The sequence below is a fragment of the Thunnus maccoyii genome, chromosome 3 (genome assembly GCF_910596095.1).
Source record: "Thunnus maccoyii chromosome 3, fThuMac1.1, whole genome shotgun sequence".
Taxonomy (NCBI): domain Eukaryota; kingdom Metazoa; phylum Chordata; class Actinopteri; order Scombriformes; family Scombridae; genus Thunnus; species Thunnus maccoyii.
The window spans coordinates 18,366,491-18,390,326 of record NC_056535.1 but is presented as its reverse complement, the minus strand read 5'-3'; the positions used below and the strand labels follow the sequence as shown (position 1 = coordinate 18,390,326).

At 38.7% G+C, this 23,836-nt stretch overlaps 1 protein-coding gene across 2 annotated transcripts in view; it reads right to left on the bottom strand.

Moving 5' to 3' along the window:
• Positions 1 to 1,207: 1,207 nt before the first annotated feature.
• The window catches only part of LOC121894501 (voltage-dependent calcium channel subunit alpha-2/delta-2-like), a 33,665-nt gene continuing 11,036 nt past the window's right edge, over positions 1,208 to 23,836 (bottom strand). For both annotated transcript variants that reach the window (XM_042407135.1, XM_042407136.1), the window contains exons 3-38: positions 20,457 to 20,573; positions 19,697 to 19,756; positions 17,301 to 17,345; positions 16,944 to 17,079; positions 16,708 to 16,839; positions 16,530 to 16,587; positions 16,381 to 16,431; positions 14,201 to 14,300; positions 13,892 to 14,053; positions 13,662 to 13,772; positions 13,450 to 13,528; positions 11,904 to 11,953; positions 11,623 to 11,712; positions 11,453 to 11,518; positions 11,049 to 11,123; positions 10,882 to 10,956; positions 10,704 to 10,775; positions 10,429 to 10,500; positions 9,077 to 9,138; positions 8,842 to 8,918; positions 8,684 to 8,744; positions 8,503 to 8,600; positions 8,318 to 8,408; positions 8,136 to 8,198; positions 7,939 to 8,042; positions 5,225 to 5,323; positions 5,014 to 5,105; positions 4,871 to 4,918; positions 4,288 to 4,359; positions 3,692 to 3,844; positions 3,551 to 3,603; positions 3,237 to 3,292; positions 2,564 to 2,687; positions 2,342 to 2,451; positions 2,157 to 2,239; positions 1,208 to 1,460 (exon numbers count right to left, since the gene is read on the bottom strand). In XM_042407135.1, coding sequence (XP_042263069.1) covers positions 1,365 to 1,460; positions 2,157 to 2,239; positions 2,342 to 2,451; positions 2,564 to 2,687; positions 3,237 to 3,292; positions 3,551 to 3,603; positions 3,692 to 3,844; positions 4,288 to 4,359; positions 4,871 to 4,918; positions 5,014 to 5,105; positions 5,225 to 5,323; positions 7,939 to 8,042; positions 8,136 to 8,198; positions 8,318 to 8,408; positions 8,503 to 8,600; positions 8,684 to 8,744; positions 8,842 to 8,918; positions 9,077 to 9,138; positions 10,429 to 10,500; positions 10,704 to 10,775; positions 10,882 to 10,956; positions 11,049 to 11,123; positions 11,453 to 11,518; positions 11,623 to 11,712; positions 11,904 to 11,953; positions 13,450 to 13,528; positions 13,662 to 13,772; positions 13,892 to 14,053; positions 14,201 to 14,300; positions 16,381 to 16,431; positions 16,530 to 16,587; positions 16,708 to 16,839; positions 16,944 to 17,079; positions 17,301 to 17,345; positions 19,697 to 19,756; positions 20,457 to 20,573 — 3,093 coding nt within the window. In that variant the 3' untranslated portion in view covers positions 1,208 to 1,364. The remainder of the gene's footprint in view (positions 1,461 to 2,156; positions 2,240 to 2,341; positions 2,452 to 2,563; positions 2,688 to 3,236; positions 3,293 to 3,550; positions 3,604 to 3,691; positions 3,845 to 4,287; positions 4,360 to 4,870; positions 4,919 to 5,013; positions 5,106 to 5,224; positions 5,324 to 7,938; positions 8,043 to 8,135; positions 8,199 to 8,317; positions 8,409 to 8,502; positions 8,601 to 8,683; positions 8,745 to 8,841; positions 8,919 to 9,076; positions 9,139 to 10,428; positions 10,501 to 10,703; positions 10,776 to 10,881; positions 10,957 to 11,048; positions 11,124 to 11,452; positions 11,519 to 11,622; positions 11,713 to 11,903; positions 11,954 to 13,449; positions 13,529 to 13,661; positions 13,773 to 13,891; positions 14,054 to 14,200; positions 14,301 to 16,380; positions 16,432 to 16,529; positions 16,588 to 16,707; positions 16,840 to 16,943; positions 17,080 to 17,300; positions 17,346 to 19,696; positions 19,757 to 20,456; positions 20,574 to 23,836) is intronic.

Here is a 23,836-nt window from a genome sequence, read left to right as displayed (position 1 = left end):
ATATTGATCTTTAGGAATTATTATATCGGCCTTTCTAACCAGGGTCGGCATTTTTAAACATGTCCATTCATCTAGAAGTAGTATGGAAAATATCCATATTGTACGTAATTTCCACAGTGACATTTTTTTTTCTTTTTGTCACATGATGAACAAGCTGTTAAGAATAAGTGATACACTTAAAAACAGCTAAAAGTAAACATCTTCCTGCAACCATAGCAGAGAGGAAAGTAAAGATAATTTAAAATAAATACCTGATGAGGTCTGTCTGACTGACATGTTGCATTTATAATTTACTTTGTTGATTCACATTAATTCATTAATGTACCTGTACATTAACGAATATACGTAATTAATATGCAGCCATTCGTTACGCTGTTAGTGTGGTAAACTCTCTTTGTTAGAAGTCATGTTTTAAAACCCAGACTGGTAATATTTTTGAGAAAAAAGTATTTCTTCTGTTGTTGACATTATTCATCATGGTGGTTATTATCAAAGTGATTCTAATTATCTATAAAAGTTCCTCTTTATTAGTCACTTTATTGCAAACTCAGTACTTTTATTCATGTCAGGATCCTACAGGATTGAGCTGATTGGTCATAAGTTGGACTGTTGATAAGTTTGATCTGATCCTCTGAAGTTAAGCTGTGCACTGTATGCTGTTACCATGGTGATCTACCTTGATTAAAAGTGAGCCAGCATTGTGATACCGGAAAACTTGAGTCAAGCCCAAAGATAGCCACTAATCTTGCTTCATGATACAGTAAAAGCCTCCAGAGAGGTTTACCCAGCAGTTCTACTGTATGGAAACTGTAAATCTATGTATATGGGCTGCTTTCAACACACAATAATATTAAGACTTTAGCAGAAAATGCATATCAATCACATTCAGAGTTGGTCAACAGGGTGTCAGAAAGTGATGATAAGAACTCTGAAAACCCAGAATTTGTCACCACCACATTTCACACTAACAATTGACATCAGTTCCAGCTGGGAGATTATTTGTTGGATTGTTAAAAAGTACATTTCAACTGCCTCTCTGACTTTCTGGTGATTGTATACATGGCCGCGCCTGTGTGCAAAAAGTTCCAAACATGCTTGTCCTAGTTTAAGTAGCATGCACACTCAACACATTCTCCTCCTGTATTTTGCACTAAAGCCGTGAAACACCAACAAATGCATAAGCAATAAGGCAAAAAACACTACGAGCTAATCCAGGTATTTTTTTTCTGACGGACAATGCACTGTGTGCTGTTTGTAGATAAAAAAAAAGAATAATTTTGCAGTTGCGGTTTGATCTGACCTTCAGTAGATCCGAGCCTAAACCCAAAGAGATGAAAGATGTTCAGTTAGAGTGTTTGCACGTGTCAGAGATGAAATAGGGGCAGAACAAGCTGAATGAAGAGAAGGACTCCTATAGAGGACTGCAGAGAATGACCCCGTCCACACTCTGATGTGTTTTCCTGCAATGAGAGCAAACAATAAATGATTCATAATATTACGTACATTAAAGGTAGAGTTTGACATGTTGACATATTTGCTCTCTTGCCAAGAGCTGGATGAGAAGATCAATACCACTCTCATGTTTGTACACTAAATATGAAGCTACCACTAGCTTAGCTTAGCACAAACACTGGAAACAGGGAGAAACAGCTAACCTGGCTCTATCCGAAGGTAACAAAATCACAGATGGCCAGTCGCAGTGACTCTCTAGTGACTTATCATCACTGTGAAGTTGCCAGGCAACCAGCAGAGACTCCAGAAAGTCACAGCACCCAGCCAAGAAACAGTCTGTCACATAAATCCCCTTAAAACCACATATTGTCCTTTTTACGCTTATTTTTTTTTACAAATTAAACAAGCTATACCACGTGTTCATTAATACGCTTTTGAGTTGCTGATAGGTGGATTTTGTTACCTTTGGACAGAGTCAGGCTAGTTGTTTCCACCTGTTTTCACTCTTTGTGCTAAGCTAAGCTAACCAGCTGCTGGCAGTAGCTTCATATTGAACTGTTCAAACATGAGAGTGGTATCAATCTTCTTATCTAGCTAATGGCAAAAAAGTAAATAAGTGTATTTCCCTAAATGTCTAACAATTCATTTAAGGAATCAATTGAAATAATAATTTGCATGTTTGCATTTATACTGTTTCTACTTACTAAGGCACTGTAGTCAAAACAGGAAGATGGGCCTTTACGATACCGTGCGTTGCTCAGTACTTCACATGGATTCTCCTCCTGGACTGTTTGTCTTTAGTTATGGAGGTAACAGTAAAATTTACTGCCACACAAGATGGATGAGGTTGCACCTCCAGCACATATGTGCTGAGTATGTGAAAGGATACACTCTGTCCTGACCTGGGTCAGCCTCTCTATCTCACAGGAGCTGCAGGGAAGCGTCTCAGCGACCACAAAAAGGAGGTTGGTGTTTTCTATCCGCTTTGCGTGGAACAGCCTATTGGAGACAGTGATGGATATCTAGTCCACAGAGTGCTGTATGTACATTACAGGTATGATAAAATATACAGACTCTGAACACATTCTGCTGACGCTCCAGAAAAACACACCGTGAGCAGTTTCCACAGTCCTGCAGCACATTGTAGGAGTTGGTGGTGTTTGTAAAGTAGAACTGGCTTTGGATGGTCACACAGCTGCTCTCCCTTGTCTCAAAACCTTCTACCAGGACATCATCTAGAAGGCCAACACACATCTAAGTTTAGCATTTTATATAGTTTTTATAAAACATTCTTAAGGATTATCATTTTCAGTTTTTTCTGGGACTTAAGACTTTTTAAAAGATCCGTTTACACTGATTTCACCCAGATTTTATGTACAAAACTTGCTGTTTTCACACTTTCTTGGTGAGAACACATTGTATACTTCAACAACATCCTCTTGTTACAAGAACAGCAAGTGGAAAAATATAGGAGAAAACCTCTAAAGTAGGTACAAAAAATAAATGGTTAAAACACGTTTGTGCTGTAAATTATATTTTCAATAAGGACTTTCACCCAGATTTTCATCACTTAAAAAAATAGAAATAGAAAGTAATGAACCTTAAATTGTATTCAGTAATAGATTCACTGATTAATTAATTAATCAGACATTTATGTGCACACACATACACACACACACACACACACACACACACACACACACACACACACACACACACACACACACACACACACACAAATACACATGTACACAGAAAGATTGCATTAAGATGCACAAATCCACCTTGGTAGAGCCAGCTGTTGTATGCCAGTCCGTACAGTAGCTGCTGCATCACAGACCTGCAGAGGTGATCACATTGCACCTTATTAAAGAACAAAGTGCATTCTGGAAACATCAATAAATAACAGCAAACACATGTCAAGGCTACAGTAACACTGAACTGAAAATAGTTGAGCATAGTGCGGCAGCTGACAAGCATCAAAAAAAAGGTTGCCTTCCTGCTTTCATGTGCAGAAGTCTGGACACAGTTAAGATTGTTTTAAAGGCCACCTCGCATGCTCTCGGTGTCATTTGATTTGCAGTCAACAAAGTCTCACCATGCCAATGTGGACGTCCACCAGGCCAAGCTGAGGATGTCAGCGATGGACGGCTGCAGAAACAGCGAATAGTTAGGACGAGACTCTTCCATCATCTTAAACCAAATTATTAAATGTCCCAGAACCTAAATGACCTCTTACCACAAAGATGCCTCTGGGTGCTGCACCGGTGTGGCTGCTGCTGACCGGTTCACATGCAGACTGGTAGTGGAAAGACTGACGTCGAGTGAAGATAGAGTTGTTGTAGAGTGCGTGCATTAGGTAAGGGTCCACGTCGCCAAAGAAGAGGCCGATCTGTGATGGAATGAAAGGAAAGACAGTTACAGTGAAGTTAAAAAAGTGCATCAGAGAAATAACACCACACAGTGGTTTAACATAAACCCTACTGCTGGTTTCCACTTGTTTCCTTCTACTCATGGTTGTTTACAATATATACTGTATATTTTTTTCATTTGGCCCTACAGTGATAAATGAACTGATCTGAACTGAGAAGATGCTTTGTGAATATTTTAGTTAAGTTGAATAGTTGAGAGAGAGACATGATACAAAACATGCAATAACAACATCTATCAATAAGATCTGTTTGTGTCCCTGGAAGCCTGATTGGTACCTTTGCTATGCATCTCTTTTAACAACACACAACAAACATACTCAAATAAGGCACATAGTGCACTTTCTACTAGAAGCACAGAGCAGATGGTACAGAAAAGAAAGCTCATCATCACACGCAGACGCACCTTTTTCCAGTGATCTCTCTGATTGGACATAACCAGGAACCCACCATCATCTATGAGATAGCACAGGAGGTCCTACAGACGACACAGTTAGCAGTTATCAAGAGAGCTGCACACACAGCACTGAACAATAGCAGAAAAGGATCTTATAAGAGGAAAAAGCAGATTGTAAAAACCTCCAGGCAAGTGTACGAAACTTAAGTAAAAAGAAAATGTTCACACATGCTGGTACACATTTATTACATGTAGAGTATATGAAAATGTACTGTATGTAAACATATTATCTCACCCCACTGACAGTTTTTGCATATTTTAAGGAAATTAGATTTTAGGATTCCCTGTTGAGCAAATGACTGGTTAAGATGAGTGTAATATCTCACAAGGTAAAATTTGAACTCACAGCCAAACAGACAGTAAGCAGGTCTGTGGATTCACATTCAAAACACAAATCAAGGGCCATGGGTGAATTACATTTAAATATGTATTTTTAGTTTTGCAGAACAAATTCAACCCTCAGGAATGTGATGTTTATCAAACGTCAGTCTGCTACAGTCTACTTGTTGTGTGAAATAAGAAAAGTTCTTACATCAGTGTTGACTTCACAGTCCATCTCACAACTCCTGGATGGTCCGCACTGTTTAAAAAAATGTTTAATGAGACAATAATGTCACTTTTTAAAGTTAAGTCTAAAGCAGTGTGATTAAGGATCATTGCCACATTGTGCTGTACCTTGTGTGAGCCCTGACGATTGTCTGACACATTGCTGGCCAGGATCTTAAACTTGTCTACCCACGCCTCCAAGTCCAGCTTCACTCCAACCACTGACGAGAGAGTGACAAAGAGGCCAGAAGCAGCATTTTAGCAAGTAGTAAGAGGAAAAGCAGTAGTACCACATTGCACAAGATATCTCATCAAGTTGGCTCAGAAGTAGTTTTCTTACCTGCAGGTTTGAGAAGTTTGCCTCCTAAATTAACTTCTATAGCTGAACTAACCACAATTCCAACTGTGCCGTTTTCTGCACCTACAGGGTCGTCCAAGGCTGTTCAGAAACAAAACATGATGTGAGGTCATAGTCTGATGTCACATAGATATGAATGCTGAATTTATCTTTTTTTAAATGTTTGACTGAAATTGTGTATTATTTTGCAGTTGAGCGACAAACACCTGAGTGACCTTGGGTTGAGGATGTGGGACAAAATGACCTCAACTCAAGGTTCAAAGCTTTCAACCACATCTCACGGTCTTCATCAGCAACTGGAACTAGCTCAGTATCATCATTTCATCATGTGACCTAAGTGTGGGGCACTGATTACGTGGTAATACATGGTTGTATATGGGGGAGTGATTGTAACCCCTGCCAGAAGACACACTTAGGTTCCAATCCCTGATGAAGATCGTGACATCATCTTGTCTCACAAACTCATCTCAGGGTCAGGGTTGTTTAAAATTAGATTTTCATTGTCACTCAATCAACATTTATAGTAAAGTTTCATTCAATAAACTGACGTCTCTTTCATTAAACCTGCACTAACTAATTTTTTGGCCACTTGGGGGCAAACATAAACAAGCTCTAAACACAACACTGACATATTATAAGCTTTTAAGTTGATGTAGTGAAATTTTTAGCAAATAGTTGCCTATTTACACATCCAGCAATTACAGAGCAACATTATCATTCAATTGGAGTTGTGTTTCTGGCCACCTGGCAAATGTAAGTTCAATATTCACTCTCCTTTTAGCTCTGTTTTTGGTCTCCACCAGTCCTGAGGGAAATATGTGGCTCTTTAGCTGCTCCACTGTGTTTACCAGCCAGTCGCTAACTTTGTCTACCTGGGGTCCGTTTCACAAAGCAGGTTCAACAAACTCTGAGTCTAATCCTGAACTCTGAGTTGATCTACTCTGAGATAGGGAACTCTGAGTTTCCAGCTCCAGAACAGCTGATTTGAGTCAGTTTAATCAACTCGGAGTAGTTTCACCTGGAGTTAAGCGCATGCACCACAACTATAAAAAGCCAGCATCAATGGTGCCCCGATTCAACGAGTCACCATGGCAACAGGGAAGAGGACGGCTGCGTTTTTCGCCCCACTAGAACTAGAAATCTTAATGCGCTCATACGGTGAGTTTGAACATGTTTTAAGAAAGAAGTGCAACACCACTGCAGCTGCAAAAGAGAGGGACACGGCGTGGGAGAACATTGCTGCTCGGGTCAATGCGTAAGTTTGAATGTAGTCCTTTGCAATCACAATAATATTACAGGGGAAAACTGCTTGAATGGTCGACTATTCATTTATTTCATTTAGGTGCAATCCCACGAGGGAGAAGCGCACTTGACAGCAGCTTAGGATGAAATATAAAAACACTGTTCAAACAGGTAAAACCTAAGCATTATCTCATGGGGGTACCTCACTTTGTTTTACATTGTAAAGTAAATATTAAGTGGCTCTTTGACTGTGCAGTTGTTTTATCCCCAACATAATGCTGGTTTCACACACATAAATGTCTTCTCATCTATATCATGTTCTGTTAAATAATTAAGCCTATTTAAACTAACACAGACTTCTACTCAGCCAACAGAAAGAAGGCAGATGCCCGTAAAACGGGTGGTGGCCCAGCACCGCCACCTCTAACGGAGGCAGAGGAGCTGGCCCTAAGCCAGAATTTAGGAGGGCCAGTGGCTGGCTCCGACATTGTACAAAAAACTTCCGTTTGCAAAGAAACGCAGTGCAACACACAATATCTGCTGGGATGTGAGAGCAAGACTACAATTGGAAATGTTGCAAATGTAAGGACGGATTAGGTTGTGTATGTAGATGATGGACTGTGACGTGAAACGGTACCGCTCAAAAAGATAATTGTCTGGAAATGCTAGAACATCTATGCGCGGTCTGATAACCATCTCCCGACGAATATTTAATTCTCTGCGCAGTAATGCTGAACCTTCATCCACAAGATCATTATCAAAAGGACACGCCATGTTAGTGAAAAAAGTCGCCACCTACTGTGCCTAATGGACTTCTAATATACTGACACTGATTTTTTTTTAATGACAGAAACTCACCTGCTGATTGAATGAATGAGGAAATCAAATGGAGTGTGTGGCTCTGAAAGAGGGCGGAGACAGAGAGAAACTCGAGGTTCATTGAGAAAAACCTGGTCCCGACCAGGTTAGGTTCATAGAGTCTGTTACTATGGTAACTGACTGAGAGCTTAAGTTACCACTCTCTCTGGAACAGGTTACCCCTCTTTCTCTGGTTTGAGTTACCTCCCTTTTTGAAACGGAAAACTCATTTCAGAATTAACAGACTCTGAGTTTTCACTAAACCTGCTTTAAGAAATGGACCCCTGAAGTTTGGTGCTGAGCTTTTCTTGCTGAAAACAGCTGCCTGCTGCAGCCAAAGTGGCGCTATGAGAGCCCTGAGACTGAATCAAAACAGTAAAGTTGTGGGCCACAAAACCAAAACAATAGGCTAAAAGACACTATAAAGTTCCGTAGACTTGAGGGGAAACTGTAGAGTCAGGTGATAGTTATTTGTTCATTTGAGCCTTTGGTATTATGAACTATTGATTATAGCCACTTTAATCAACATTTACAGTAAAGCCTCATTGTACAAACTGAAGTCAGGCACATGAAAATGGGTTTGCTCAGTTACTCACAGGCTCTAGATGGAGCTCTGAACATGTAACCTTTGTTGTCGAGGCTCCGTCTATAGTAATTTGAATTGAAGGGTTCAGGATCCTCATCCCATAACTCAGAGGCCCTGTACAAACATAACACAAAGCATTCAGCGTTTTAAGTGTGTGAGATTACTTCCATATTTCTCTGCTCCAATGAGTAAATTAATCTTACTTACAAGTTGGGGAAAACTCGTGTTATTCCTCCATCTGTGGATGCAAATACAGCCAGGAAGCCGTACCTGTAAGAATGGATTTTTACTCAGCAAGTTCTGTTTTGCATGAGTCGTCTTGTTCTGAAAGGCAAGCTTTTCGCCACAGTGAACAGTGTGAGGGAATGCTGTGTAGAGCAACAACTCACGAATTGAGGTCCTTGTTCTTCCATACGCGTGAGGCCAGCTGCCCAATAATCCGAGAATCCAAAATCAGGTTGTGGATGAGGCCTTGGTCACCTGAGACAATAAGAATTGCAGATAATCGCATCTGTGTCTCTTGAACAGTGGCCAAAAATACCACTAAAAGCTGTATTACACTTGTGTAACTCACACTCATCAGACTCTGGGGAAATGTCCAGCATGAGAGAGAGGAAGTTCTGCAAAAACTGTGTGTTGTTGTCAGAAAGCTGGAGACGCTTGCAGTATTCCCTGCAAAGAGACAGGAATAAATCAGAACCTGTCATTTACTTACAGACAGAGAAAGAGTAGAGAGAAAGAAAAAGAAAAGTCACCTAGGAGCCAGAAATACATGTCCAGATGATTCAAAGGAGCTGGGCAGTAACGACTGCATATCTGTAACAGAGAAAGAGGATGATGATACGTTTTTCATCTCATCTCTGTGTTTCATCTTTCTAAAACAGATTTGAAAGCTCTGCCTACAGGTACTCACACTGGAGCTGCAGCATCACATCACTTAGGTCTGCCTGGATGTAATACTCATTGTAGGGAGGTAATACCAAACCAAGACTGCAGGTGGCAGCATCACGACAGGTAGATGGGTGAATGAATGAGGAAACACAGATAGGAAGGTTGTTTTGAATTGTACAGAGTGAATCCATCACAGTCCTCATCCATCTGCAGCTGGTTGGTTATTATTTGTGATTCATATCATTATAGCCACTCACCTGTAATCTGTACCATTGATAGGAGTCCATGTGTAACCCCTGCGTACCTCATCGATGTATTGCTACAATAAAGGTGACACACACTTCAGTCAAAAATACCAAAGTAAACGAGCTACAGTTTACCCACTTACACCTTCTTTTTCTTCTTATTTCACATATCAGTTGATACAATTTTAATCACCAGCTTCAAGAGAACAGTTACTAAAAGGGCCTTGTTTTGAGATTGTTTTCTCAACAAGATGACGAGGTTTTATCAACTAATAGTGTGTGAAATGTGTGAATTCAAATTCACTTTATAAAGTGAAAACATTTATACTGTCAGAAAATTAAGGATTGGGCCTCTAAAGGGGAATTCAATCAATTTTACACTTCAACATCTGTACTACTACATATGTACTACTGCATATGTGAAAAGGTTGTATGGGAGCTGTGCAAATTCTGATGTCACTTGAGGCAGTGTCAGTTGAGGCTGAAGACTACAAGTTTGAAAATGGGGAAAAAAAAAAATCTGGGGCCGTGGAGTCAGAAAGAAGTGATGTTACCAGACCTATGCAGCCTGCTACTCATCTCTGCTTGAGGCTACATTAGCCTCTACTACCATAACACACTCAAATATGTACAGTGGAGTCAATCGAGTTGAGTTGCATCGTTGGTAATGTAGGCGCCACCTTTGACAAGGAAGAAGAATGGGTGAAATAAAAAAGACAATATCTCTGCTTCTTCTCTATCAAATTTGATCATTTCTTTTAAACTGTCCGTCTTCTGTCCAACAGTGTTACAGGAATGCAGCACTAAATTGGTGAAGTGCTCTTTTAACACAATTATTAAACCACTTGCTCAGAAATAAACGTACAGCCAAAGTTGAAAATGATTACTTTAAATGTCTATTATTTCATTTATTGCACAGCAGAGGTACTTTCTGACTCAGCCTACAGGAAGAGCACTTGTCTCATCATCTCATCATTCAGTATGCTGCACATCACTATGATAGTCTAACAAATGAGCAAAAGCAGTAAGTTGTGTGCAGTGGTAAGTTGAGTAGGATGCAGTTGACCTAAAACGCAGCCCTACAGTTACACCTCTCATCTCTAAATAGGTAGTTTGGATAATAAAGGTAAATAAGACTTGTTTTCACTGTTCGAGCAGCTTCTTTGGACACAACATTGTAAATCTGTGAGTATGTGTGTCACCGAGTCTGTCATCACTACAATGAAGCGAATGGGTAAAATGTAATGGTAACCAACTGTATTGTAACTGAAGCATTAGGACAATTGAACAGTTTATCCGACATGTTAGTGAACGCTACATGACAGCTACAGTCAGACTTACAGAGAAGAGAAAGATTTACTTGCCTCATCAATTGACTTGATAAGAGTTTTGATCTGCATGTCTCCTGGTTTTCCATCAATCATCTGTCGCCGGATCTAGAAAATGAAAACACAAAGCAATTTTTTTATCGGCCACAAACATGTTATAAAAACATGTTACATGGGCCTTCAGTCACCTGAGGCAGATTATGTTGTTCGCTGGCCTGGTAATAACTTTAAACGTGAGCTTAACAACAGCAAGGAACAGAAAATGCCTGAAACCAGAAACTTTTCAGTTCCACCCTGCACTAAGTGCTCACCTCCTCTTTATTGCTGTCCTCCACCTCTGCATCCAGGAAGTCCAGCGTCACAGGCTCAGGGAGGTTCACAAGCTGAGAGGAGTCAAGTGGGAAAAATACATTTACATAAACATAAAACAGGTAGAGCAGCATGCTAATCATCAACTGAATATTATCCCGCAGTGAAAGTATGTTTCACCTTTGGCTGAAGATTAGGGTGAAGGAGAAGATATCCATTTGGATCAATGGCAAATATGTATCCATTGGCTCCAAGCTGTTTTGGACACAAAAAGTGAGGAATGGCAATCATGTGTCTGTCTGTATTGTCCATCAAGGGTACAAATATACACAAAAAAGTGTTCTTACATTGTAACGTGGTGTGAGTCGCTTTATCTCATCAAGATGCACGTCTACTCCCATGACACCTAATATCAGCTGATTCTGATAAGAAAACAGCATCAGTACATACAGCGAGTTAAAGGAATAGCTGGGAAGTTCGCTTCTTTACTTTCTTGCCGGGAGTGATGTTAACTTTGGACAGAGTCAGGTTAGCTGTTTCCCTCTGGTTCCAGTCTTTATGCTAAGCTAAGCTAACTGGCCGCTGTGGTCACTGTCGGCAAGAAAGCAAATTTCATGCAATGTCTAACTATTAATTTTATAGGTTTGGTCTGCTATGATATTTATTATATACAAAAAGACAAAGGGACCATAACCTGCAATATGCAAACATAAAAACTCTTAAAGTGTCTTGTTATTTCCAGTTTTGTTACCTGTGAGTTTCCATCCATGGTGAGATTAAATACAGGCAAAGTCCCAGTTACTACCATGCCAAGACCCTACAAAGACACGTTATATAAATGATTAGCTTTTTTCAGTGTGTATATATGTTTGATGCTTTTCTTATTGATAAAACTCAGCCAATGGGGTCATGCTGTCTCACCAAAGCATCCTGATACACATTGGTCCACTGGACCTGCTTGGCATCACTTCCTGCCAGAACCATGGGACGTCCCAGCACGTCTAGATACTCCTGACAAAACACAGAGATGCTGCATGTGATCAACTGCAGCTTCAAAACAGCAAACAACATCAGGCCACGGGGGGAGAGTGGGTGTGCAAACAAATGGAAGTAGATGTTTCTACAGAGTGAGTGAGCGTCACAAGGAGAAGGAGAAACAGAGAACGGGGATCAGCTGTGTCGGAGGCACTAGACAAACCCACCTGGGTGTTAATCCTTATAGCACAGATGGAACGGATCTCAAAATAGTAACCTGGCAAGCGACAGAGAAAAAAGACAAACAGAGAGAGAGAGAGAGGAAGAGCATGTGTGAGCGAGAGCTATTAGAAAACACAGGAGTGGTGCTCATAAATATTCCAGATTTCACTAGATGTTACTAGACCAGTGACTCAGCCACTTAAATCCCACAGATAGGAAGCTTAAAGAGGAATACCATGGAGCTTTTAAACTGAGCTTTCTGTATTTATACAGTTCGGTCAAGACCATTAGATCAGCAGAAAGTCCAACCTAAAAGCTCCTGTAGCACCAAATAACCTCATTTGTTTTCAGAAAAAACAATGTCTGTGTGAGTCTTTTTTTCTTTCTTTCTTTCTTTTTTTAATATAGGATCTGGTTTCCATCATGTTTCAGCAACTAATTATTACATTATATTATTCATCATCTATTATTTTCTCAATAAATTTAGTAATCAATTGGTCTATAATGTCAGGAATGTCAGGAAATAGTGACTGATTGCTTTAGTTCTACAATGCAATCCAATGATTATTAACATTTATACTAGAATTCAACAGAAATAGTCTTTTAAGGTGCTTAAATGACTCAGGCTATAATATTCAATAACAAAGCATGTGTAATGAATGTATTTCATAAAATTACATTATTCATAATACACTGACTGCATGTGTTGCTTTGAAGTTCACTTAATGGAGGTGCTGATCTGCGACAGTCTGAGGATTCTGATGTTGCTTAGTTGGTAAAAATGTAACAGGATAGATATAATCAGATGACAATTTTCTTTTATTTCAACTCATAAAGGGTCATTGCTCTCTCAAATAGCTTATTGTATCAGAAAAGGAGAACAGCTCTATATGATCAAGAGGCAACTCCTGTGCACAAGTATTCCAGTGCCAGTAAGTCACTGTCCCTGTACGAGCACCAACTTTAGGTCTCCTGGAGAGATCGATGTTAGCTCTCAGCTCAGAAAAAATCTGCTACATGAGTGAAACGGATGTGAGCAACGCTGGCCCACTCACAGATCTGACAGTGAGGCCCATTATTATGGTCAGTGCATTGTACAGCACAGTATGTTCTGTGTGTACATTCAGTTCAGTGATTTATTTATTTATTTATTTGTTCCTAGTGCACTTTTTATTTTGTCTAAGCTTTGATTAACTAATTTAAGTACACATTTAATCATGTTAAAGAACAGATTTAGTGGACATATTAAAGCAATGAATTTAAAAGTTATCTGCAAAGCTAAAGCACATTCATTCAGTTTACTGTTGATGCTTTACACACGAAACATTCATTATCTACTGGTTTTTTAAAGTGTTTGGACAAGGCCAAAAAAGTAAGAACACTTAAATCAGTTTCTGCCAACAATGAACTCTGTACATTATTTTGTTGTAATGCAAGTGAAGACTTCAGTCTTACCTTGTGAAAACCTTTTGTAGTATTATTCTTTAGATAATCTGGGCCAATTCAGTTATGATGTGGGGTATAAAATGAGCTGCAGGAGGTTCGGCTCACCTTTATTCGTGCATGCAATCCACTGTAAAGGTGTGACATCATAGTTGTGTTGACCCACAGAAAAGGTGAATACTCGAACCTTAGGAAGAGATAACAGAGAAAATTAAACACACAGTCTTCAGAGGGAAATCTAGATAACACAGTGCGCCTGTTCAAACGCTGCATGCGGCTTAAAGGAGTCTGTTATGGTGAGATGATGAGAGGAAACCAACCGTTTTATTGGGCCAGTTGTATTGCATGAAGACGTCCTGAGCTCTGTCCTCTCCTCCGTCAGTGAACAGCATGATTATTTTATTGCAGTTGGCCCGTGGGACATTTGTCTTCTGAAAAAAATAAAAAAATAAAAAAATAAAAAAGGGGATTAATGAGAATGAACAGCTGGGTTGGTCAATCCAGTGAATAAGCTCATGGAAACCTTGATCTGAATCAATATGTCACTTACATTTAACAGCTGGTTGAAGGCAAAATGAAATCCAGACTTGTAGTCAGTGGTGCCTTTAGCCTGCATCTGCTGCACTGCATCTTTGAAGATCTTTTTGTTGCGCACGTTTGCCTGGACTAGATGTTTGAAGCAAGGCACCACCGCCTCGGCCTTCTCGTTAAACTGAAACACAGCAGGAGACACAGTCAGGGCTCAAATATGGGAATATGGACTGAAATTAAGGAAACAAGTTCAACAAATCCAAAACACGTAAGTGTGAAATAACAGTGAATCAGTGATGATGAGTCTGTAAGTGTAGCAGAGACCGACCCTAGCCACGTTGACGTAGTCATCATCGGACAAAGTGTCCAGCATTTCCATCACTGACGCCTTGATCAGTTTCAGGGTGAGTCCACTGACGCTGCCGCTCCTGAGTGGTGAAACACACAAGTATCATCCCGGTCATGTGCTCAAATATGTGAGAAGAGAAAATACTACATATGGGGCTGTGAAATTATGTAACGGCATGTTTCAGTTTAACAGGGTGTTTACTGACACTACATTTGTACATGAGCCCAGCTGCAGCTGATCTGAATAAAGCGCTGCTAAATGGGACTTGATGCTGTACTGTTTACGACACACTCTGTGCATGTCTGGAAAACAATGGAGCAGAAAATGAAGTGTTCTCTGACACTGAACTTAAGAATTTTTTCATGAAAAGAATAAATGTGATCTGCATGTGTGCATTCTCCCCACAACAATGAAGGATATGTGAGGAAATATCAGCGCAGCAAAAAGATCAGAATCCTCTCAGATTTACAAAAAAATCAATTAAGAAGATTTTTTGATTAAAACTTTGAAGCTCCCTTGATATGATTATTGCTGTAAACAGATATAAAGAATCCAATAGGCCTATTTAATAAGTGCAGTAGTGAGTAATTATCTGTAAGCAGGCAATTATCTGCTTCATTTATAACTCTCTCTTATCATTCTTTGTGCCTCTGAGTGCCTGATTAAAGTCTTCAGTAGTGCTGAAAATGTTACATGTGCTTCTTTCACGCATTAAATCACAGACATGATTCCTCCTGATCAGTCAGCATTGCAACAATGAAAAAAGTAACGCCTGCATACTTCCTCCAAGCCACAAAATTTAATCAGGACAACATTTCGACCCTACACAGATCTTTACACAACTTAGTTTGCACCTAAAAACAGACCACTAATCGTGGTAAATAGACCCTCGAGTCTCTAAATAGTGTCTGAATGAATAAATGTGGAGCTCATAATTTGTTGTTTGGCCCGTTGTTTATTCAGCAGTTATTTCTTCACTATGGGTGAGCAATTATGCGTTGAAATTATAATAAGACAACACATGGGGTTAGGACATTTCCATTGTTCATAACTCATTGTTTCCTATTTGTACTTGAAAACACAGCTGCCTCAGTGAATATCTTGATGTGATGAACAAACAAACAAACAGACAAACATGATTCATGTTGATGAAAGGTCATTCATAAGGGCTACTCTCCTATTTCTGTCATTCAACTCAACAATAGGATTAACCTCTCAAAGAGCGCAGACAAACAGCCAAATATCACTGCAATAAATAGTAACCACAAGGACACTACAGTGGTTGTAACAGGCTGCTGTACTCCAACATGACCGTGAGTTTGAATTTACTCTGAGAAACACACTCTACTACCTGAGCTACATTAGAAACAGGAAACAGAACTAATTTTTAAGTTTAAAGCAGTCACTTGACATTTTGGAAAATAAGCTTATTCACTGTTTAGAATTAGATGAGAAGATCGATTCCAATCTCATGTTAAATTCTTGTTAAATATGAAGCTAAAGCCAGCAGCCTAAGCTAACCGCAGCCTTATATTCAACAGAAAGTCATGAGAAGTCTAGACTGTAGATATTTTGATCTAACTCTCCGTCACAGAGCGAATAAGCATATTTTCCCCAAATTTTGAACTATTTCTGTAAATAGTGAAGCTCATGTCTCATCAAATTGTATCTACAGTATGTTATATTGTTTCTGCAGTCATAGACGACAAAACCACCTCTTGTACATGCCACTTAGATTTTGTTCTGGTGTCTGAATCATCTCTAACTTGACCTTTAGGCTGACTACACATGATTAGCGGTGTGAACTGCACTCTCAGCTGCTTTTGGTGCTGAGTCAGTGCCAGGTGCACAGTTTTTCCATTACAATACAACTTCAGTCTAGCCTCTTTCTCCAGTACTGCTGGCCAATTGGACCAGAAGCACAGAGAAGCTGCTCACTTATGTGAAATAACACCGTTCACTTGTGAGTGAGAAAGAAGTGCTAGGAAGACGGGAAAAAAAACCTCACAGATGGGTTCCAACACTAGTTAATTATTTAAAACCTTAAGAATAGAGAGCTTCATGTATATACTTTGCCAGTGTACCTCTTCTACATACACATGAAAGCTATTTGCTAAACCCCAAAAAATGACAAACTTTTTAAAATATTTATTACTTACACATCGACAAGAATGACCATATCTTTGGGAGATGAGGCGCCCTGAATGTACCTGTGAAAAGAGAAGATGCAGTACTTCAACCCTCTAAATCTACTGCTCATGTGAAAGATTATATCATGTAAAAATGTATTAAGCAGCAGCAAATGTACCATGGCCTCCTCCTGACATCATACAGGTCAATTTTATCTGGAGCTTTCCAAGGTGTAGCTGTAAAAACGAAGAGAAACTTTGAGCTATGTCTTGTTCGATCTATTACAAAGACTAGTTCACCTGTCACATCTGACATCAGGTTGGGAAAAAAAAACAGAAATGGTTGTTAAAACCTACCTGGGTAGTAGCGGGTGACTCCTGTCGCACTCCCAAACGCCTGCCACAGCAGTGACGGATCCTCCCGACTGTTCTCCATGAACACCTTCTCCAGCGCTTGTGTCCAGTTCAGCTCATTCAGAATGACTGGAGCTGATGAGAAAAAAGTCATAGATACACTCCTTAGAATATGTCAGATAAATGCCATGAAATGACTGCTATGTAAAAAAACACAACATCATATACGCTCCACTTGCCTCCTTTATAAATATCTGTGGGAATCTGAACAGCCGTGTAGGAGTAGTTGACATTGTTTTTGAAATTTGGATCGTAAACAAACTCCAGCTTGATGTGGGAAGGATTTTCCACCTCTCCTTCTCCATCCATGGAATACTATGAGAACATGAGAAAACATGCATATTAAATTAACTTTCATCCTTTCATCAGTACGATTATAATTACTCCTCTACTTCAGAAAATGCTAAATTGCCCATTTTTTTACAGTTAATTAAAGGAAACTTGATTTTCAAACATTCAAATCATCTTCCTTCTGTTAAATGGCTTCAATAATTATAAATAAAACACAAGCGTCAGTTTATTTGTCCCTTACTCACATAATCCAGCTCTGCCTTGGAGTCATAATACGCCATGTCTAGCTCCTGGAAGAAAACAGATGGGATGGTAAACATTATGAGGACTAGAAGTCATGTGTGAACAGGTCAAGTTGAGCTTTGGACACACAGAGGATACTTAATTAGGGCTACAACTGAAGATCATTAATGGTTGTATTTCATTATTGATTAAATCTATTAACGTGGCCAAAAATTGTGTTTTGGCACTTTAATTCATCTCCTCTTCAAAGTACAAAAATTCTGTTACAAATATATTTATTATTGTTTTGAAAGTGTCAAAAATGATGAATAATTACAGAATAGTAAAACAAGTAATCAGTGAAATCAGTTTACTGACAGAAATGATTCACAGCTCACAACAGCTTCATAAATATTAGTAAAGTGCAACAACAAACCTTCACTCAAAGTAACATTTACTGAGATTTTACTAAATTCAAACCATATCAATAACCTTTCTGACTTCATACTGGTTAGGGGTCAAAGCCTATAATGAGACTTTTTTTAATTATAAAAGCATTGTAACCAATAAATAACATGGACTACTATTTTTTTAAACTCTTTATAGTCTCTTCCAGTATTTCAGGAAAGCAGGACTCGACAAATCACATGTTGCTTGGATCGCCACAGTAACACGTGAAGAGGGATTTACAACCGAGCATCATAGCTCACTTTACTTGGAAAAACCAGGTCTGTTGATTTGTTGATTGACAGCTGAATGGTGTTTAAATGCTGAGCAATTAATCAATTAACATTCAATCTGTAATCCCAAAGTTATTGCTTAGAATTTTCTTATTTTACACTAAAAAAAAACAAAAGTGTTCATTTTACATGATAAAAAAAATGGACAAAAGCAGCAAATCCTCTCATTTGCAAAGCTGTAACCACCAAATGTTAACTATTGTTTGCTGCTTAGTGCTGTCACATTATGAATCAGTAGACAGGCTGTGAGGCTCCGCTAGAGCATCGCCATCTGGTAGTCTTAGTTTTTGTAGAGACCTAACATACTTCAGAATAAGCTGTGGCATCTACTCAGAGGCCGATATGTTTCTATTTTTGGCCCGTTCTGATTACCAAATCTTATCTCCAAAGAGGGCTTTAGCCTATATTACAATTAAACTAAACATGACAACTCTCCTTCTGTCTGCTGATTGTCTTCTTGCTGTTACTAATACGGATCTCCTGTTCTCCGAGGAAGACGTATCAGTTAGTCCATTGTTTTCAATCTCAACTTTAAAGGCAACATGGATGAAGTCCTTAAAACTACAATTCCATGACAACTGGGCAAACCTCATCTGCTGAGGAAGATGGTATGATATGATCAAAAGCTCCAGAACAGCTATTGAATGGACCTTGTGGTGTAATTGTTTTGTCAAAGAATTGTCCAGTTTTTAAACTGTACATTTTTTGTCTCATATTGTCACCTTGAATCACAGTCATTGTTAATCTTGAGTCAAATTTAAAGAAAAAGTTCAAAATTTGGGGAAATATTCGAATTTGCTTTCTTGTTGAGAGTTAGAAGACAAGATCAATACTACTGCTACTACTATGAAGCTACAGGCAGCAACCAGTTAGCTTAGCTTAGCATAAAGACTGTTGTTGGTCGTTTTACACAGGGTTAGGTGCCAAACTGTTAGCCTGTTTCTAAATTCATAAATGCAGATTCAGTTTATTGTGATCTACAGTATGTTGACACATCAGAGAATAACGATAACCATACACCATGCTTGTGGTTGAGATGGACTTTCACTAAAAAAAAGTTTTTGGCCGAGAGAAGCAGCTGAAAGCTCTGGAAAAAAGCTGCTAAGTGGACACTGAGTCTGTTGAGCCTAAACTACAACAGTATTTTCAAGATCAAGAACACACTTTAAAGCTCAGGTTTCAATTCAAAATGTAGCTACTTGAGCATCTTGACATTCACTTCACAATGTTTCAATGAATGAGCTAAAACATGCAAAACGACCAGTGTTCTTTAAAAACAAAGGGAGGGGATTCAGCGCCTTAGAAAAGGATGCGGGAGGCCATGTGAGAGGATGAGGTTAACCCCGTCTCATTTTGTTGGTTAAATGAAGCAGACCAAGTGGAAAAATGGAATGTCAAAGTGTTTGGGACTCAACAGAACCGCACAGCTGAATGCATTCAGTCATCTGTTTCAGCCAGTCGAGCACTGAGGAATCTGCTCAGCTGACTGGGGAACGCTCTTTCTCTCTCAGGTCGTCTGGTTTAGGGTCACAACGCTGAGGGACAGACCCATCTGGTTTGAATTATTTTAATCAGTGCTTAAATGTCAGTTTGTAAAATTTGCATTATGTGAGGGAATATGTTGATCTTTTTTTCTTTTGAGTAAGGAGATGACATGGACAAAATACTCAATAAATTACCTTGATTCCATCCTGCCATAGATGCTCTCGTTGCAGCCGCTCTGCTTCACTGGCTAATCTCTGCATGTTAAAAACAGAAACACTCATTAGCATTAGCGGAGTCAGTTAAATTACTTGTCTGCTCTCTGTAAAACAAAGAGGGAAGAACATTGTGAAAGTAGGTGCTAAAAATCACACAGTGGATTACTTTGAACCTGCCATGGGTCAACTGACATTCACAAATATTGCTGCAGTCCTGCATTTTGTACCACATAAGAACCAATCAGATGATATCAGGAAAGCTGTCGATCAAAATTTTCTGTCTTTGTCTTTATTTATTTCTTTCTTGCTGTGTGTGTAAAAGAGCCTCCAGTTATTCCATCTTTTAGCTATTAGGTTAAAACCTGCTATTAAAACTATATGAAAATGAATCTACTGGATATGTAAAACCTGCAGCTGAGCTTTAGGTTTGTGGAATCAAGGATCAATAATACTGTCAGCAAACTCTTTCAATTAAAGGATCTCCCACATAAGGAAAACATAGAAGTACATTATCATTATTTCTAAAAATACATGGAGTTATATTAAATTTAAAGTTGCACAATTAGCAAGCAGTTACTACTTTATTTATTACTTTAAACTACACAATGTACGTTGTTCTAAGGAAGATCATTTCATTTGCAGAGAAATCACTTACAGTAAAAAAAGAGAAGAAACAATGAGCAATTAAAAGAGTATCAATAAACTAACAGTGTTTCATATTTGTCAGAAACAGACTTACATCGAGGGCTTTGCGCTTCTTAGCCAGAAGTTTCTCGATATCTGAGGCCACCTTCTCCACAATCTTCCGAGGCTGATTCCTCACCAGACTAAACCGTCTTCTTTCTTCATTGTATATCTGTAAAAAAAAATTTCATTGACAATGTTAAAAACATCAGAGCAATAATAGCTGCAAGTCATTTCTGCTGACCTCAGCTCTTTCTACTGACAATTTGTGACTTTGTGATGTATTGTCTAAGCCGACTTTGCATAAATATGCATTACCATTAGTGCGGCTGATTATTATGTATATGTGTATGTATCTGTGTGCTGTTATTTAATATTTAACAAGAATCATTTTGTAAAACTGCAAAAACAAAAACATTTAAGAAAATGTTCAAAAGTTCGAACCTCAAAATCTCCTGAAAGCAGAGAGAACATTATTATTCAGAGCTTGTGGATTTGCAAAAGAAAAATCTTTTTATATTTACACACTGAGGACACGAGGGGATAGCCACTTGTTGTTTTTGAACTTTTAATACAAATCTAAATATGGATCCTTTCATGCTATCTATTCACATACAACGTGTTTCACTGAGGAATCACATTACTGGAGTTTCATTCCAAAATTACACCATGTGGCATTTATCCTAAAAAGCATTCTGACTCACATTGAGGATTTGTTCTTCATTAAGACATTTCAAGTTCAAGAACACAATTGTTTTTGAAACAAAGACTGGTGAGACATCCAGCTTTATTTCCTCTACCAATGAGTGAAGAGCAGTATCTATGAGACTAATTACAGCTCAGACTGAAGCGATTAAGCCACAAAACTACAAACCTATTTGAATCAATTATAGCTGAATTACAGAGTAAAATACTATACATATACTACTTGGTTAAAGTCAGAAGGCTACCAACCGCAAATAGAAAGAAAGTAGATTCACCCAGATAATGTTTGTATCCAGAGAGTTTGAAGTTAAATTAGACCACACATGGAAACACTTCGCAATTCATCAGGACACTTCTGGGAATTACACTACATCTAGAGGAGATGCAGCAAATGTCTGTGTAAAATGTTTGTAAAAATTAGACACAGTCTCTTGTTCAGTTTTGATTTCTACTTTAAAACTTATGACAAATACCATTATAACCGCATTATCTCATAGACTAGTGCCAAGAAGAAATATTTTTGCTGTGATCAAAAATTTTACTTTTCTCATCACTATATGATGAAAATGTCATATATTTACAACATTTGAATTATAATACCGTATATTAAACAGCTCTGTTGAATTATCACTCTGTGGTCTGACATTTAAGATTAACAGTCTACATTTTTACATCTAATTGTTACCCCTTTATGGTCAAAATTCTCTGGTTATTTTCAGTTTCTAGTAAAACTGACAGGATTGTATTATCCTGCAGGTGCTAGTGGAGATTCACACGTATATAAAATGCCATTTTCATTATATTTCATTTCTCCACGAAGGTTTTGTCAGTCAGAAAAAACAGGAGCACAAGGAAGAACTTTGATGGTAGAGGCACACACAGTCCTCTCCAAAATCAAATAAATCCTCATGATGTATGCTTGATAGCGCCTGCAGTATCTAACTACACAAACATTGCATATAGAAACCACAGTGGTGACTGGGAGTTCAGGAGGTTCATCATCATCAGACATGCAGGAGTAAAAGGCACCTACAGTGTAACATAAAGCTCGCCATGCAGTGTCTAAGCTGTGCGGAAAGATGTTGGAGAGAAGATGAAGACAAGAGGGGAGACAGCGACCTGGATGCATGAATTTGGCAAACCTGCATACATTCTATAAATGGACTTCATGAAAATGAACTTCAAGACATCCCTCAAGTTGTGTAGTGACCAGATGCTTTACTGGCCCAGGCCGACATCTTGCATCCATCTCTCACAGATGGGAACACGCAGTAATGAACAGGGTGTCACTGTGTGAACTGTGTGCTGTCTGAGAAAAACTAGAGCCTGTGCAGAATAGATTCAGGATTGAGATGTATTGCTGACGATGGCTATTATGTAGATAAAAGTTAAAATGATAATGATACCTGAAGCTTTTAACAACATACATTATTTTTCATAAAAGATTAGGTGGAAGCAAATTACTGACCAAGAGATTATATTAAACAAACCTCACTAAAAGACAAATTATCAGGCACATAATTAACCTTATTTTTATAGCCTCATGTTGGTCTGTGTGTCAGTCAGTCAGTAAGTCCATGACTTTGGTCCAGACCCAAATATTTTAATAACTAATGGATGTATCACCATAAAATAATGACTCATGACTTCAGTGAACAGTGAATGTTCCTGTAGTGCCACCAGCAGGTCACAGCTTTCACTTGTAAGAAATATCTCAACATCTACTTGAGGGATTTTCATGAAATTTGGCACAGACATTCTTGGTTACCAGAGGTTGTATCTCTCTGACTTAAGTGATTCTTTGACTTTTCCTTTAGCGTCACCATGGGGTTGACATTTGTAGTTTTGACTAAAATGTCTCATGTCCCTCTCATGATGAATTGTAAAAAGTTTGATGACCTGACTTTTCATTCTAGCGCCATCATCAGGCCAAAATTTTAATTTGTCCAATACTTAAGTTTATGACCAAACCTGCAAAAATAATCACAGCCTCTACTGTACATTGTGTTTTGTGCTAATTTGCAAATGTAAGCATGCTAACACACTCTCTCTCTCTCTCTCTCTCTCTCTCTCTCTCTCTCTGTCTCTCTCTCTCTCACACACACACACACACACACACACACACACAAAAGAGTGTTAGCATGCTTACAATTGCAAAATAAATAAATAAATAAAAAGAGCTGGTGTCCATGGTAAACATTAAAACTGGTATCCATCAACATTTTAGCATTTTCATCATGCACATGACATGTTAGCATAGACAGGAACATTAGCATTTAGCTCAAAGCATTACTGTGCCAAAGTACAGCCTCACAGAACTGTTAGCATGACTGAAGACTTACTATTGTTGTTTTTACAACTTATTAAGGGGGTCTTGGAGGGATTTTTTCCTTGCATTACGATTTTTCAACCTCTAGGTAATCATATCATCACATCTTTAAAAAAATGAAAAATTGCAGTACTTTGAGATCTCATCCAAAAATAGCACCATCAAAAATAGCCACAGCCCAGGCGTCTCAATGGTGAAAGTCTGAGTACTGTACAGTGGGCCTTTATCACAGTGGCTATTGAATGAAAAATTATGACTTTTTATTGTTTGGGAAATTGAACATGACGTTTCATTCACATTATCATTATCACTGCATTTCCTCAGGCAGAGCAGAACAATTTCTTTAACAGATCGAGACTGTATCAGGAGCATGGAGGGATTAATGAGGATTGAATGAACAA